This window comes from Penicillium antarcticum (assembly GCF_028974205.1).
Source record: "Penicillium antarcticum strain IBT 31339 chromosome Unknown utg000001l_segment0_segment0, whole genome shotgun sequence".
NCBI lineage: Eukaryota > Fungi > Ascomycota > Eurotiomycetes > Eurotiales > Aspergillaceae > Penicillium > Penicillium antarcticum.
Genome location: NW_026695299.1, coordinates 1,803,356 through 1,817,527, shown reverse-complemented (window position 1 = coordinate 1,817,527; position 14,172 = coordinate 1,803,356). Strand labels below are relative to the sequence as shown.

The window sequence follows — 14,172 nt, the reverse complement described above, 5'->3', positions numbered from 1 at the left end:
CTTCCACGACCAATGGAGGCTGTTGAGGCTCTTTATCCTGGCTCTGGAGTCCCAAAGCTTGCGAGTAAGCTTGAGAAGACACTTAATATCTGTATGTATACGTTCCCTGGGGGACTTCAGCTGGGAGGATTGGGGTGCATTGCTAATATGATTTCATAGAATTGGCTACAAAGCTATTTGAGTCACGTTCTTCTCGTTCTCTCTGGCGGAGGCCTTCTTATGCAGTGACACTGCGATCTCTACGTTTAATCGAGTTGTTCACAAGATACCAAGATTCGAATTCAATCAAAGCAATTCCCACAAACCTATACTCCAATTGCAAAGTCTGACGATATGCAAGATATAAAATGTAGTATAAAAGCTAAGAAAAGGACCAAATCCAACCCAACCCAAATCCATCCCAAAACAAGGACAAAACCAACAACAAGAAAAAAAGAAACTAGAACATCCCCTCCATATCCAAATCCAAAAACTCAGGATTCCCAACCGCCATATCAGCAGCATTAAGCACATCATCAATAGCATCCAACCCAGCCCCACCGCCATCAAGCTCCATATCCTGGGTAACACCAATGCCCCCATCCATCCCTGCAGCGGCAGCAGCAGCAGCCGCCTTATCAAGCATCTGATTGATATTATCAGGATCATCCTCGCCAACCGTATTCCCAGCCACATCCGCAGCAGAAGGCTCCAAATCCATCCGGTCATGCCCCTCAACGCCAAGATGCATGTTATGGATGATATTGCTAACATCGATATTGGAGACCTGCGACGGAGGAGCCATGAGCAGATTGACCCGGCGCCAGAGGCGCACGATGACCTCCGCACGGAGCGGATCCTTCTCGGAGAGTTTGGGGACGATTTCGTGGGCGAGGGTTAGGGCGTCGCGGAGGGTGAGGATCGGACAGCGGGGCGGCGATTCCTTCATAGCATCAATGGGATGGTAATTATTCTGGTCAACAGCGAAGGATTCAGTCGTGGGCGCGCAGATTATCGTAGTGGCGATATCCAGCGAGACGTGGCCGCTGTTGCTTGTCTCGGATTGGTGTTTTACTTCGTCGATTATGGCGGCGAGCACGCGGGTTGCGCCTAGGATGCGGATTCCGGCTAGGATCTGGCGGTGCGTGTAGGGGGTTGGGGCGGCGTTTGCTGTTGGGTTTGCGCTCCAGAGTATTAGGCTTTGCATTGTTGTGCGGATGCTGCCTACTAGGCCGTTTGCTGTGTGGGAGGTCCAGGTGTCGAGTTCGGTGCGGTGGCTGCTTCCTACGCGGCGGAAGGAGAGGTAGGGTTCTAGGGCGTCCAGGATTGGTTTTATGTCTGTCCGGGATTGGTGGCGGGTGCGGACGTTTTTGAGTTGTTCTTCGAGTGGGCGAGCGGTTATGTTTAGAACTGTTTGGTGGATTGCTTGGGCTTCGCCTGAGATCGAGTTTGGTTTCACTAGGGAGTGGAGGGTTTTTATGGGGATTGTTGGGTCTTCAGCTTCCCAGATGTGGTTGCCCAGCCAGGTCAAGGCGACTACCAGAGATGGGAGGAGGAAGGGTTCGAGGAGATCTATTTTTGTTAGTCGGATGTATGCGACCAGTGGGGATTTCTTACATTCGAAGCCTCCTTTCAAGGTGTCGAAATCTAGCTTTCCGGACTCGCATGCACCGAGGCTTTGATCGAAGAGTGTCGTGACAAGCATGTAAAATTCATGAGGACTACAAGTCGACATGGTCTCTTCACTGATTCCTTCAGCGATGAATAGAGCCCCAATCCATGCGCCGAGATCTTTGTTCTGTTTTTCACTCAGCTCGCTCAGCTTCTGGGTGGAAGCACCTCGGTCCATCAGCTTGAGTAAGAAGGAGTCATTGCTGGAGATTCCCATGTCTGATGGACTCAAGTCATAGCGGTACTTGAAGGCAAGAACAAGCAGGAGGATGCTGCCGAATTCGTCATACACAGGCTGATTCTCGCCTTGGTCTTCGTCCCATTTCCAGGAATCAAGGATAGAACAGAGAGGTTGCAAGACCTGCTTTGTATTTCTGAAAAGCAAGATGGCATCCAAGGTCTGTGGGCGACGTGAAAGCGAATTGCAGATGTTCTTCAGAGTCATTGTCTCTTTCTCATGACATAGACTATGCATGACCTTGGGAGTATTAGCTTTGATTCTAAATCAATATATGGATCTCATACCTCGACCACTGCACCAACGATGGCACCTGCATTACCCTCCATCGACTCAATCTCACCGATGAGCTGCTCAGCACGTTCATGATTGCTGTTAATTTGAGAAATAAGATCATCCTTCACATAAGGACCACCACCGGGTAAAGTCTGCATGGGGTTCTCCCCAAGAAGCTGCTCAATGCTCGATTCTTGGATGAGCTTGTGCGACGCGCATGCAAATAAAAACTCCTGGCGCGCATCTGATAGGACACTGCTACCTTGCATGGAGAACATTTGCGAAAAAGAAGGAAAAGCGTTGGGGTTGAGGTGGCTCAGGGCTTGGCTGATGCACATTTCCATGGAGATCGGCACCATTGATGCTGCCGAGATGGCTGCGAAGAACACTGGCAGTTTGTTCACAAGGAATGATCGGAAAAGGAACATTGTTCGGCTGGATTCATTTCGGTATACGCCATTGGATAGGACGTCGAAAGCGGCTGTGATAATCTCCTCGATAAGGACTTCATTGTGGCCCTATAAGCACTCAGTAGATATTCAATATCTACCCCAGTATCTCACTGGTGAATAAAGAGACAGAATATGGACATACCTGATACCGATTGGTAAGATAATTGATCAAAATAGTATCATCAACCAAAGGCCGCCCAACAACCTACAACGAGTCAGTGAAACCCCTAAACCCCAAAACCCAAGAAAAACACGAACCATAGAGTTGATATAAACATAGAGACCAGCTCTAGTATTAACAACCGGCCCATCCATAACCCCAGCCTCAAACTGCAGCGCCCTCACATTCATCCCATCAATAACATTACCAGAGTGATCCAAAGCCTTAGGGTTGCCATCACTATTGGCAGCATTGCCATTCCCACCCCCAGCCGCCTCAGGAAAAAGCCCAAACCCCTTCTGCAACTCCTCAAGCCGATGCCTCAGCGGCAACGAGACATCAACACAAAGCGGCAAATAAGCCGCGAGCGCAGTGCCCAGTTTCCCCTTCAACGGTCGATCAAAGTCCCCAGAAAGAGCCTCAAGACCCTTCGCCGTACCAGAAAGCGCAGCTAACAATATCCCCAGGGACTCGAATAACGAGACTGCATCAGGCTCGTCCATCAGACCACCGCTTTGCGTTGAGACATCCCCGCCCTGGCTGCGCGAGTGCCAGTCCACCAGCGCGAGGATCCAGTCAACGGTCGCGGAGTAGATGTCGCCTGCTTCAGTTGTGCTTTTTGGGATCTGGGTGCCTGTCGAGATTGACATCATTATATCTTGGATGATTTTTATATCTGTCATTAGGGTTGAGCGAGGACTGTCACCACCATTCTTGGTCGGCGCATCCGCTTCGGCTTTCTCCTGGCTAGAACTTGAATTGGAACTTGAACTTGAATCCAAAATAGAAGAATGCCTCAACAACCCCCTCAGCACCCCCGAAACCTTCACAAGCCCCATCCGACAGAGTCCATCAACATACAACGGCAGCAGGGGATCCCAAGCGATGTGGGCATCAGCGCGAGAGCGAAGAAGGAGGTCGAAGAGGGTATTTTCCTTCAGGGGGATGCGCGATAGCATCAATTTGGATAGGGTCGTGAACTCGTCTATATCTATTCTGTTTGATAGACATTGGTTGAGGAATGTTTGCCATTGTTCGGGCGGGGATTGGGGGGGTTCTTGAAGCATATTGGAGCTAAGTTTTCTCCAGGATTGCGCGTGGAGGTAGAGATGGGAATCGGGGGTTATTTTGGTGGCATCTTTCTTTTCTTTTATGATTGTGGTTTGGTTTGGTTTGCGGTTTTGGTCTGGGGATAGCTCAGGGAGCTAAGCGTTGATTGGAAGGGTCACATGGTGATAGTGACAGAGGGGTTGCACGTGATATTGGCCTGAGGCGGTGAGAGTGTGTCAGTGCTGGTTCATGGACGGATTACTAACTAGAGCATAACGTCAGCGTAACTAAATAGCGGGAGGTAGCAAGCAAGGGAAGGGAAAGCATAACGTCCTTAATTGCTAAGCAGGTTACGGATTACAGCGAGTTCCAACAGTTATGAGCCCGGCACACCGATGATTGGACAGTAAGATCTTTTGGAAGCTATTCCCAAGTGACAATTCACTTGCCAGAGCTTTGTTCTCGCCGTCCGAAATACACCTGAATCCTCCGAATACCCTTATCCATCCGAACAACTCTAAACCGCTAATCCACTTGCCACGATTAACAAATGAGGCTATGGACTCGACATATCTCTCCGCTATGAGAAGCGAAACATTGAAAAATTCGTCACAATGGCGGTCTTGGCACAACCGAATGAAGGCATTTGCTCTGCAACGGCTAGTTTGGGACCTCTGCAACTCAGCTATCGAGAAGGCAAAGCTTCCTACTCCTTTACTTGAGCCAATTGTACCCGAGTACTCTGAGACAGGAGACCAGGACGAAAAGGCGCGATGGAGAGACCTATTTGAGGTCTATAAAATTGAGGCAATCCGTTGGAAAAGGCAGCGGAAAGGCCTACTAGAAGTGAATGAATTTTATTATTATTTCCCTGGACGCGTCACTTTGTCATGCTACACTCGAATATCATACCCCGTATGAGAGGCTGGTCTATCTAAGCAAGCGATTTGCTAATTCCCGCGCCTTGGAGGAAGAGATTCGAATGAAATGGAGAGCTTTTCCATCTCAAAAACCCACTGGGGATGTCGACGAATGGGTCACGTTATGGGAAGAGATGTACGAGCAAGCGGCAAGCCTCAAATCCAGCGATGTTGCTAGCGCGAATAAAGACTTTTTACAAGCAATTAAGGAAGTCTTGCCGACCTGGTGGCAAGCAAATTACCAGCAGATCATAGTGAGAGGAGAGGACTCGATTGAAACGAGAGACCTTACTGAGTCCTTTCGGGCCATGTATAGAGAGATCACAACGCCCTTACTGGCTGAGCAAGTTACGGATTTACAGAGAGTTCCTATAAAATGGCAAATTTCCGCTGTTGTGGTACAGGGCAAAACGGTGTTTGTGAAGGCCACCTATCAGGGCTAAATGGCAGGTTACTTAGGCAATCCTCTAATAACATGAGGAGCTCTGTATAAATACGTATAGATTGAAGCTTACACATTCCACTGCTGATGTGGTGATTGCTTCTACGTTCAGGGTTAAAGAACTGCAAGATTACTTTGTCTACATTACTGTCCAATAAATTTTTTTTTTGAAATGTTCATTCAATTTCATTATCGTCATGACGATCCCAACTGCAGACCCAATAAAACAGCGATGCTCAAGTGGGGATATCAATCAATGCAACAGAAGGGTAAAAACCAAGCGCCTCTATCCGGAACCCGCTCGAAAGGTAAAAGCTGAAGAAAAAAAGCTATAAACAAAGAAAATGCATCAAAGCCGCCCCTCATCTAGAGAAGACAGAAATCATCACACCAAGATAATTAAACCAGGGCGACTGATTTACCACCAGTCACCGTGGTCCTTCATGGCCTCAGCGACCTTGGTGAAGCCAGCAATGTTGGAGCCAGCAACCAGGGAAGGAAGAACACCCTCGGCGGGGGTGACGTACTCCTTGGCGGTAGCGAGACCGTTGTTGAAGCAGTCCTCCATGATGTTCTTGAGACGGGAGTCAACCTCCTCGCGAGTCCAGTTCACACGGGCGGAGTTCTGGGCCATCTCCAGACCGGAGACGGCAACACCACCGGCGTTGGCGGCCTTACCAGGGGCGTACCAGATGGCAGCGGCGCCGGGGTTGGCGTCACGGTGAGCCTCAAAGACATCGATGGCCTCCTGGGTGGAACCCATGTTGGAGCCCTCGGCAATGAACTTGCAGCCGGCGGCAATCAGGGCCTTGGCCTCGTCGCCGGAGACCTCGTTCTGGGTGGCGGAGGGAAGGGCAACGTCGATACGGCCGGCGATGTTGGTCCAGGGGCGGGCACCGGCGATGTACTTGAACTTGGAGGCGAAGGCGGAGGTGGAGGCGAGCTCGGAAATCTGCTTGCGCTCGACCTTGATGGCGGCGATGGTGTTGATCTCCTCGGGGGTGAAGGAACCCTCCTCACCGACAAGAACGAGGGCACCCTGGGAATCGGAGAGGGAGATGACGGAACCACCAAGCTCGATGACCTTCAGGGCGGCGTACTGGGCGACGTTGCCGGATCCGGAGATGGCGACGCGCTTGCCAGCGAAGGACTCCTTACCGCCGGAGGCGTGCTTGATCATGTGCTCGGTGTAGTAGACGACACCGTAGCCGGTGGCCTCGGGACGGATGAGAGAACCACCCCAGCTGCCACCCTTACCGGTGAGGACACCCTCCCACTGGTTGCGGATCTTCTTGTACTGGCCGAACATGAAGCCGACCTCGCGGCCGGTAACACCGATGTCACCGGCGGGGACGTCAGTGTCGGCACCAATGTGCTTGCAGAGCTCGGTCATGAAGGAGACACAGAAGCGGCGGATCTCGTTGTCGGACTTGCCCTTGGGGTCGAAGTCGGAACCACCCTTACCACCACCCATGTTCAGGCCGGTCAGGGCATTCTTGAAGATCTGCTCGAAGCCGAGGAACTTCAGGATGGACAGGTTCACCGAAGGGTGGAACCGGAGACCACCCTTGTAAGGACCAAGGGCGGAGTTGAACTGGACACGGAAACCGCGGTTGATTTGGACCTAACGAGGGTTAGATGGGATCATACGAGTCGTCAATTGCGATTCCTCTTACCTGACCCTTGTCATCCTCCCAGACAACACGGAACTGGACAATGCGCTCGGGCACAGAGACAACCTGGAGAGCCTTGCGGTACTCGGGCTTCTTCTGGAAGAGAGTGGAGTTCTCAAGAGTGGAGGCAAGCTCTGTTCGGGATTCGGGATTAGCTGAGTCATTATGGAGCCACCCGAAGGTGCCGATGGAAAAGTAAAGAGCCGATGGAGGGGCAGACAGTAGAGGGGCAAAGAGTCGTGGGCTAGAGGGTGATGGAATGTGTGCACATACCCTTGTAGGCCTGCTCGAACTCGGGCTCAACGGGAAGGTTCGACATCATTGCAATTGGAATAGTAACTCTTTTGAAAATTAAGTGAGATGGTATAAGATAGTGAAGAGTCCCAAAGCAGAGTGAGTAAAGAAATAGAAGAGAAGAAGGAGAAGTCTACAATTATATACCGGCGATGGAAGGTGGAGAAGGGCCACCGGAGTCGGACGAGAGATTCCGGACACGGGGAACAGGAACGGGAGAAGGGCACTGTGTAGTGCGTATGGAGGACAGAGTACGGAGTAGAGGGGGGAGAGAAAGAGTGGTACGGGTGAACAGTATAGGAAATCCAAGTTCCGTGGAGAGGTCCGATGGTCGGGGCAACAATTATCTTATGCTTTAAGGTCACAGAATTGGCCTTATCTATGGGGCAAATCCACTTCCCTGCGAATAAGTCAATTCTTATTACTCGACAGCCATTACTACTTTATTTCACACGTCCAATCACAGTGATATCTGCCTTCCTAATTCTTCCTTGCCACAATTTGCCTCTTCCGTGTTCACTTCGTACAGCTTCGGTCGTCTCCGCCATGGCAAAGAGGAGATTTCTTACATTTCAGACATTTTACCTTTAGTTTCAATGACACATCCAGTTCCTGCATAAAGAAATACAGTGGACTAACAAAGTAGACTAAATGCATGATGCGTCGAGGACAGATCTCTCAATGTACCAGTAACATCCCGCCACCAACTGCCCACTTTGGCAGTGTGGCTCGGCAGTCACGTGCCACCTACCGCAAACGGCAAAGTGGACCAGACCTTATCTGATCGACCTTTTTCTGTGCAAACATTTTGACTCACACTTGAATAGATCTATATACCACTGGTCAATGCTTTATCTCCATACATACTACTCCAATACCTTCCCCATATACTCGCCCCGGAGCATAAACAAGGCTAACTCAAATCTGATCTGTGCTTTTCCGTCTACATGTACGCTGTACAGAGTACAGCATATCAATAAAGAACCTAATAGCTACCTCTCTATATGCAATTACAGTCCCTGCACCCGGATCCAAACCCGGGTCCCGAATCCAAGGTAAGCTAACCTGGGCACAGACGGGGATGCTTGGGTCAGGCACGCAAGGGCCCGCATTTGACCTGGAGAGGGGGTGCCCCGATACTCGGCCTGAAACAATCCATGTCAGACTCTATCTTACAGTAGTACTGTATCAATGTGACGCTCTCATGATCCCTGATCGTATGACTGGGAAATAAGCAAATCCAGTACGCCTTGAGCAGACCAGAAAGTTAAGTTAATTGGCGGCTGCCGCGTCCAAATTATATGTCCGTGTAGATGATCAGTATTCGTATATGTCCCCCGCATACAGAGTACACAAAGTTTGGATCATCCAATGCACCGCACATCCCGTACCCAAAATCCCCCTCGCCACTGTGCATCCTGCCTGCATGCCTGTACAGTACATTCGTAAAGTAATTGATTGCCCGGCACCTGCAGTCAATCAACCAATCCGGGGAATGCCCGCTCCATCCCACCGGCAAAAGGACTAAAAAATGGGGGTGATATTCCCACCGCTAGTTTTTGGGGTGTTTACTATGTGAGTTACTCACCGGAGGCCATATGGGGAGGCGGCCTTTATCACACGGACCAACCTCTGTCTTGTTCTCTTATTCGATTTGCCGGAGGTGTCTCTTGGCTCTTGGTGCTTTGCATCTTTGGATTCGGGGAACCATGTGACACGTGTGGAACGGAGTACATGTACTGTAGACCAGGGCCTAGTAGCACAGACAGGTGGAATTCCTTTGCAGATCTGGAAGCTTATTCTGTTTCTAGGGCTTCTAGGGTTCTAAATCCCGAGTCCCACTCCCCCACGAGGAACTGCATATGCATTGTTACTTGGTGTTTTTGGTTTGTTAGTTTGGGGTTTGGATTTGAATTTTGCACTACCAGTAGTTGCGGCTGGGATGTACATATGCAATGTTAAATGGACCTGCTCTTCTTATTTTATTTTCTTTTCTTTTTGCTGAAGTTCTGTTTTTGGGCCTGATATTTCGGTGAACATCGTATGGCCGACTTGAGTATGCATATGGGCATGTATTGATGTGTGTAGCTCTTTGGAATAAAGAATAAGCTCTTTCTAGCGCTGTCGTCATTGGCTTTGGCTTTGATGCCATCACTGAAAATATATGCTATAGACCAAATGTATCGTATACTTTAGAGTTGACTCTACTTCAAAATCTAGTCATCCGTCAGATATCTATCATGTTGGAAAGCGTTGCATACCTGGATATAATTTCCAGGATGTACTCTTCAAAAGAGATACTTTGATACGTATTGCATTCTATGTTTAACCATGGGAGAGGGGCTGCACACTACAAGCTCACAAATAAGCCGACGGAATAATACATGAATAGAGATAATCTCCGTAATTTCTGTACATCCCAAGTACCAAGTACCAGACCATATACCATTCTATAAGATAGCCCTGCATATCAATTATAGCAAATGCACCCAAGTCACATCATCACGTCACCAGACCTAAGATCACAACCAGCCTTATACCAACCGCCAGGACACCTACGCACCCATGCATACCCAACTAGATCTAGATACTGCAGTGTGTCCTCCATACCCAGGGATCTAGATCTTGTTTTCCAAGATCCACATCAAACCTACAAAGAGCCTCAACCCCACAACAGACAGACACAGACCACCTCAGCCAACCTAACCTAGCCCTGGAACATACAACATGCTCCAACTCTAAGCAAGCCACACTAAACATTCAAAACAAGTAAATATATTAATACTTACTAATTAAATTATTAGACTAGATACTGTTCCACTGGATAGAAAGCTGTACCCCAACGCCAAGCCGGGAAGTTAAGCGGGTGGATAGGCCAAACCCGATGGTATCGGCGGACTCCGTTGCGGGCTTCTCCCGTAATCCAGGGGTGATAATGGATGGAGAGTTGTTTCCCTATCTTTATACCCCGCGCTAGGGTGTCATTGTTGCATCACTGGAGTTTTGTCTTACTTGAAATCGTCGGGTTGGGGACTTGTTTAGTTGAGGGTGTGTTGGGGTGCTATAGCCTGATCGTTTTGACTGTTCCGGGTTATTGGTGTTGTATGGAGAGGACTGGGATATAGGAGGGGTTGTGAGAGTGTATAGAAAGGGTTGGATTTCATTTCTGGTTGCTCTTTCCAAGTTGGGTCTGTGGTTGCCCAATGTGGTAGGTGGTCACGTTTTTGGTGACCAACTCGGGGTTGGTGTCGAGAGATGAGGTTTATTATTTCCACGACAGAGTCAACAAGCATTGCAAGGTCAAGATGGCTCCCTAGCGCCAGTGGACACGACATATAGCGGTCAGAAAAAACCCCATGCATTCTGCATACTCTTCTTGCGGTGTCGATAAGTCGATCCCCAGAGACAGAAGCGTAGTCACAAGCATTTCTCAATATCCGATCGTGGGGTCTTCGTCTCAACACCGACCAAGTGTATTGATTCCCTCAAAAGCGACTATGCACCCTTCCATGGAACAAACGGCCAACAGCATACAATCAAGAGCGACCGGTTGAATCTGTCTGTTTCAAAAACCGGTGTAAAATTGATAGCCAGACTGGCTCATTGGGCAGCAGCGCAGCGACCTGTCATGCACATTGTTCGTTCACCTCTTGTTCAACGCGACAGAAGACAGATTTGCCAAGTGGATTGGAGAGTTGGGTTGTGGCTATGCTGTCTGCCAAGTATGAACGCGTCCGCTGGTCGGATAGATTGCATTCGTGAACCGTGTCCTCCCAAGAGTGTGAATGAATAGTTTGGCCATGGCGCCATTTTGTCTCTGATTCGGCGATCGCACTGAATTCTGTGCGCGACTGCAAAATGGGTTGGTGCGCTCGGCGTTAGCAGACTACCCTGAGCACCTCGCTGGTCCCTGTAGCAAACTTCGGACTGGATAATGAACCCCCCCCCCCCCCCCCCCCCTGAATTGTGCATGTTGAATTCGAGTCAACGTCGCATCGCAGGATACCTCGGTATAGCACCCGTGGCCAAAAGAATACCTCAGCTGAAGTCGCTAGAACATCCATCGCATTGTCGCATCACTAGCAGGGGCACGATCCTTTAGACCACGTTAGTATGGCTGGCTGGCTCGACTGCAGGTTCCATATGCACAGCAGCACAGGTCATATCTGGAGAAAGCGCCGACATCTGTCATTTTAAAGAAGTGGATCTGGTGAACTCGAGTGGCAAACGGAGATGGCGGAGAACGGAAAAAGCAGAAGGAACTGAACCGGATGCCTCGGATTTGAGCATTTAAATAGCAGACTCATCTGCACGCAATGTGAAGAAGAAAAAGAAAGTACCAAATTGCGTCCCTAACCCCTGGCCCTAGCGTCACTATTTCGTGCAGCAGACCCAAAACCCCAGAAAAGGAGAACCGAATGAAAGCCGGATTGTTCTCCAGTTTACCTCCCTGAGATCAGCTCTGTCATTTCTGATCTGGGAATTGGCGCGATCGGAAGCTGGTCTCCGCTATAGGGGGCTCTAGCTGGTCCCTGCGTTGACTGGACTGGGATAGAGAGACTGGGATGTTGGTCTTATTGTTCGCCCCTGACAGAGCTGAAGACAAATCGGCTTATTGACAGCCGAAGTGGGTTCGGGGTTTCTCGGTCTCCTGCACGCGATATTGAAGACCCGGTCCTGGGGAGTATACAGCTCACTTTTTGTGTCTGACACCAATTTGATACGCCACTCCGATGATCTATTGTTACCTTGCGACTGGGCTGGGTTCAACACTGCAGGACACATGGCTAGTATAATCGGCAATCATCGGACCAGTTATCCTCTCTCAGTTAGTGGTACAATGAAAGGGTGTCCTCGTGGACATTGATTCCAATCATGACTAGGCGCCTTGCAGCCAGACCGGGTTAGATTGGGCGAATAGCTGGGTCCTGCCCCTTTTCTGTAACAGACATAGTACAGTAAATGTCAGCCTGGTCATTCTGTATGTCATGATATAAGGAGAAGAGGTATAGGAGATTAAAATCGACGCCATCTCGATTGAGGTAGCCAATCAGCGGCTAAAAGCGAGATCTGTATAAGAGTACCAGGGATGCCCGTCTATCCTCAATAAATAATAATATTCAACGGGCCTTTTACCTAGATCGATCCTGTCTCCACCATTGACCCGTGGACAAGCAGATCTCAGGATTGGCCTGACCGGATAGACCCGTCGTGATGGATCCGATTCAAAAATACTCCGTTATACTCTCTCGTCTCTCTTATTAGACCCCCATTTCTCTTCTATGAATGTTCCAGAATCTTTCTTACCCTTTTCACTTCTTTTGACTGACTTCTTTCCCTTCTCGGGAATCAATATGTACGTTCTTTTAGTACTGCATTGAATCCACCCCTCCTCCCCCATGGTCCCCTAATGTCCAACAAGCAACCTCGAAGGGCCATTAGGGACCTGTTACGTTCTACCCCTATCTCATCTCGCCTCTTTCGTCGAGGTAGGGATTATTTTTCCAAGTAATTTCCCTTCTCCACTACCCCTCGTGTTCACAGACCTCACTACAAGTGCAGCTCGGGGCACCGCAGTCGACCCCACTGGATTCCCGAAAAGAGGCGCAGCCCCGAGAGAAAAGAAAGAAAGAATACAGCTAAAACAACTATTCAGAAACGTAGATCCTCCCATGAACTCTCATCAATTCGACCCGGCCACCATGATCGGTCTGGCCGGCGCCTCCCCAAGAACGGACGACAACTTCGATATCTTCGAATGGTACCCAGGATACCAGAGCTGCCAACGATATTTCCTAGACCACGCCCAACACAGCGTCCCCGTCCAGGCTCTCTCTGCATTTTTGAACATCCGACTCCCCTTCCAGCGCCAACCGAATCCCGTCTTCAACTCGACCTCGCCATCTTCGTCTTCCTCCGCCACCCACATCCCCCCAGCCGGCTCACAACCCCCCGGCCCGCCCTCCGTTTCACTGATCCCATACATCCGCCGCCTAGTCGCAACCGGAATGGACTTCCCAGGCGTGCTGCACGGCTTCTTCGGCGACGACTGGGGTAGCGGCGTGGGCCCATTGCACGAGCAGGAACGGCGCAATTACCTATTCGCCGCGAAGAGCGGCGGCTGGGCTTCCGTCAAGAAGGACTACGATATCCCGCCTCTGGAAACCATTCCCTTTTTGCGCCCTTTGCAAGGTCCCTCGGACGCGGAGATCGAAGCCGCCGAACGCTCCTGGAGTGAATGGCTCGCTATGGAAGATTGGATGGTTGGACCCCGGGCGCCTGATATCCTCCATGACTCTTCCTCGCAGAATTCACGGCCGCGCAGCGCACGCGGATAACTTCCGTCTTTTTTCTTCTTTCTTTGTCTCCGTCTCTGTCTCGGTTTCGAATCTGACTGTTTTCACATCGGGTTGGCGACTCGGCGTCCTCTGTGCCCCATTTGGTCTTTTTCACATCTAGCGATTCTGTTGTCCATTGTCCAGCGGCTTTTCTTCTTTCCAGCATTATACGGAGATCCTGGGATTGCCATTTGCCTTTTGTCCTCTTTTCTTCTACCGGGGATATACTAGATCTGGATGTATGCTATATACCTATACCTCATTTCCTCAAAATCACATCCAAGCCATATCTCACTTCCAATATGCGAGCCGCACCGGCATACCTATCCGGTACCATCGGATCCGAACACGAGACCAAGCAATTGATTGGCAACGAGACCTCCACAGAGGGGAATTAAGAAAAAAAAGAAAAAGAAAAAAAAAAAGAAAAAAGGACACGATCAGCCCAGAATTCTCTTGAAAAATCCAGAAAATCTGCCAACCCATTTTCCATACAAAATCTGGGAATAGCGGCAAATCCGAAGCGCACGTCATTCCCGGCCGAGTGGAAGTGGTCCGGCCCTATGAGAAAAAAGAAGTAACTAAAAGGAAGAAAAAAACCGACAATCCCCAACGTCCGTACCAATATCTGCTCTGTGCCGTTACTTGTCTTTTCCACTCCTTTTCCCACCCCCCACCG

General features: G+C 49.8%; 4 protein-coding genes across 4 annotated transcripts; 2 read left to right on the top strand and 2 right to left on the bottom strand.

The window, feature by feature from the left end:
* Nucleotides 1-439: 439 nt before the first annotated feature.
* On the bottom strand, nt 440-3,843 carry nut1 (putative RNA polymerase II mediator complex subunit Nut1; the record flags this gene model as incomplete). Its single annotated transcript, XM_058458762.1, has 5 exons — nt 440-1,551; nt 1,597-2,128; nt 2,176-2,682; nt 2,759-2,821; nt 2,875-3,843. The coding sequence occupies 5 exons, from the start codon at nt 3,841-3,843 to the stop codon at nt 440-442; spliced, it is 3,183 nt and encodes a 1,060-aa protein (XP_058324984.1).
* Nucleotides 3,844-4,384: 541 nt separating this feature from the next.
* On the top strand, nt 4,385-5,000 carry N7508_000676 (uncharacterized protein; the record flags this gene model as incomplete). The annotated part of the gene is made up of 2 exons (XM_058458761.1): nt 4,385-4,672; nt 4,770-5,000. Coding segments are annotated over 2 exons (519 nt in total), but the record flags the coding sequence as incomplete, so codon positions are not given.
* Nucleotides 5,001-5,606: 606 nt separating this feature from the next.
* On the bottom strand, nt 5,607-7,183 carry N7508_000675 (glutamate dehydrogenase; the record flags this gene model as incomplete). Its single annotated transcript, XM_058458760.1, has 3 exons — nt 5,607-6,812; nt 6,865-6,995; nt 7,135-7,183. 3 exons carry the CDS (start codon nt 7,181-7,183, stop codon nt 5,607-5,609), a joined length of 1,386 nt encoding a protein of 461 aa, XP_058324982.1.
* A 5,644-nt stretch (nt 7,184-12,827) lies between these two features.
* Nucleotides 12,828-13,493, top strand: N7508_000674 (uncharacterized protein; the record flags this gene model as incomplete). Its single annotated transcript, XM_058458759.1, has 1 exon — nt 12,828-13,493. One exon carries the CDS (start codon nt 12,828-12,830, stop codon nt 13,491-13,493), a length of 666 nt encoding a protein of 221 aa, XP_058324981.1.
* Between the last annotated feature and the right edge of the window lie 679 nt (nt 13,494-14,172).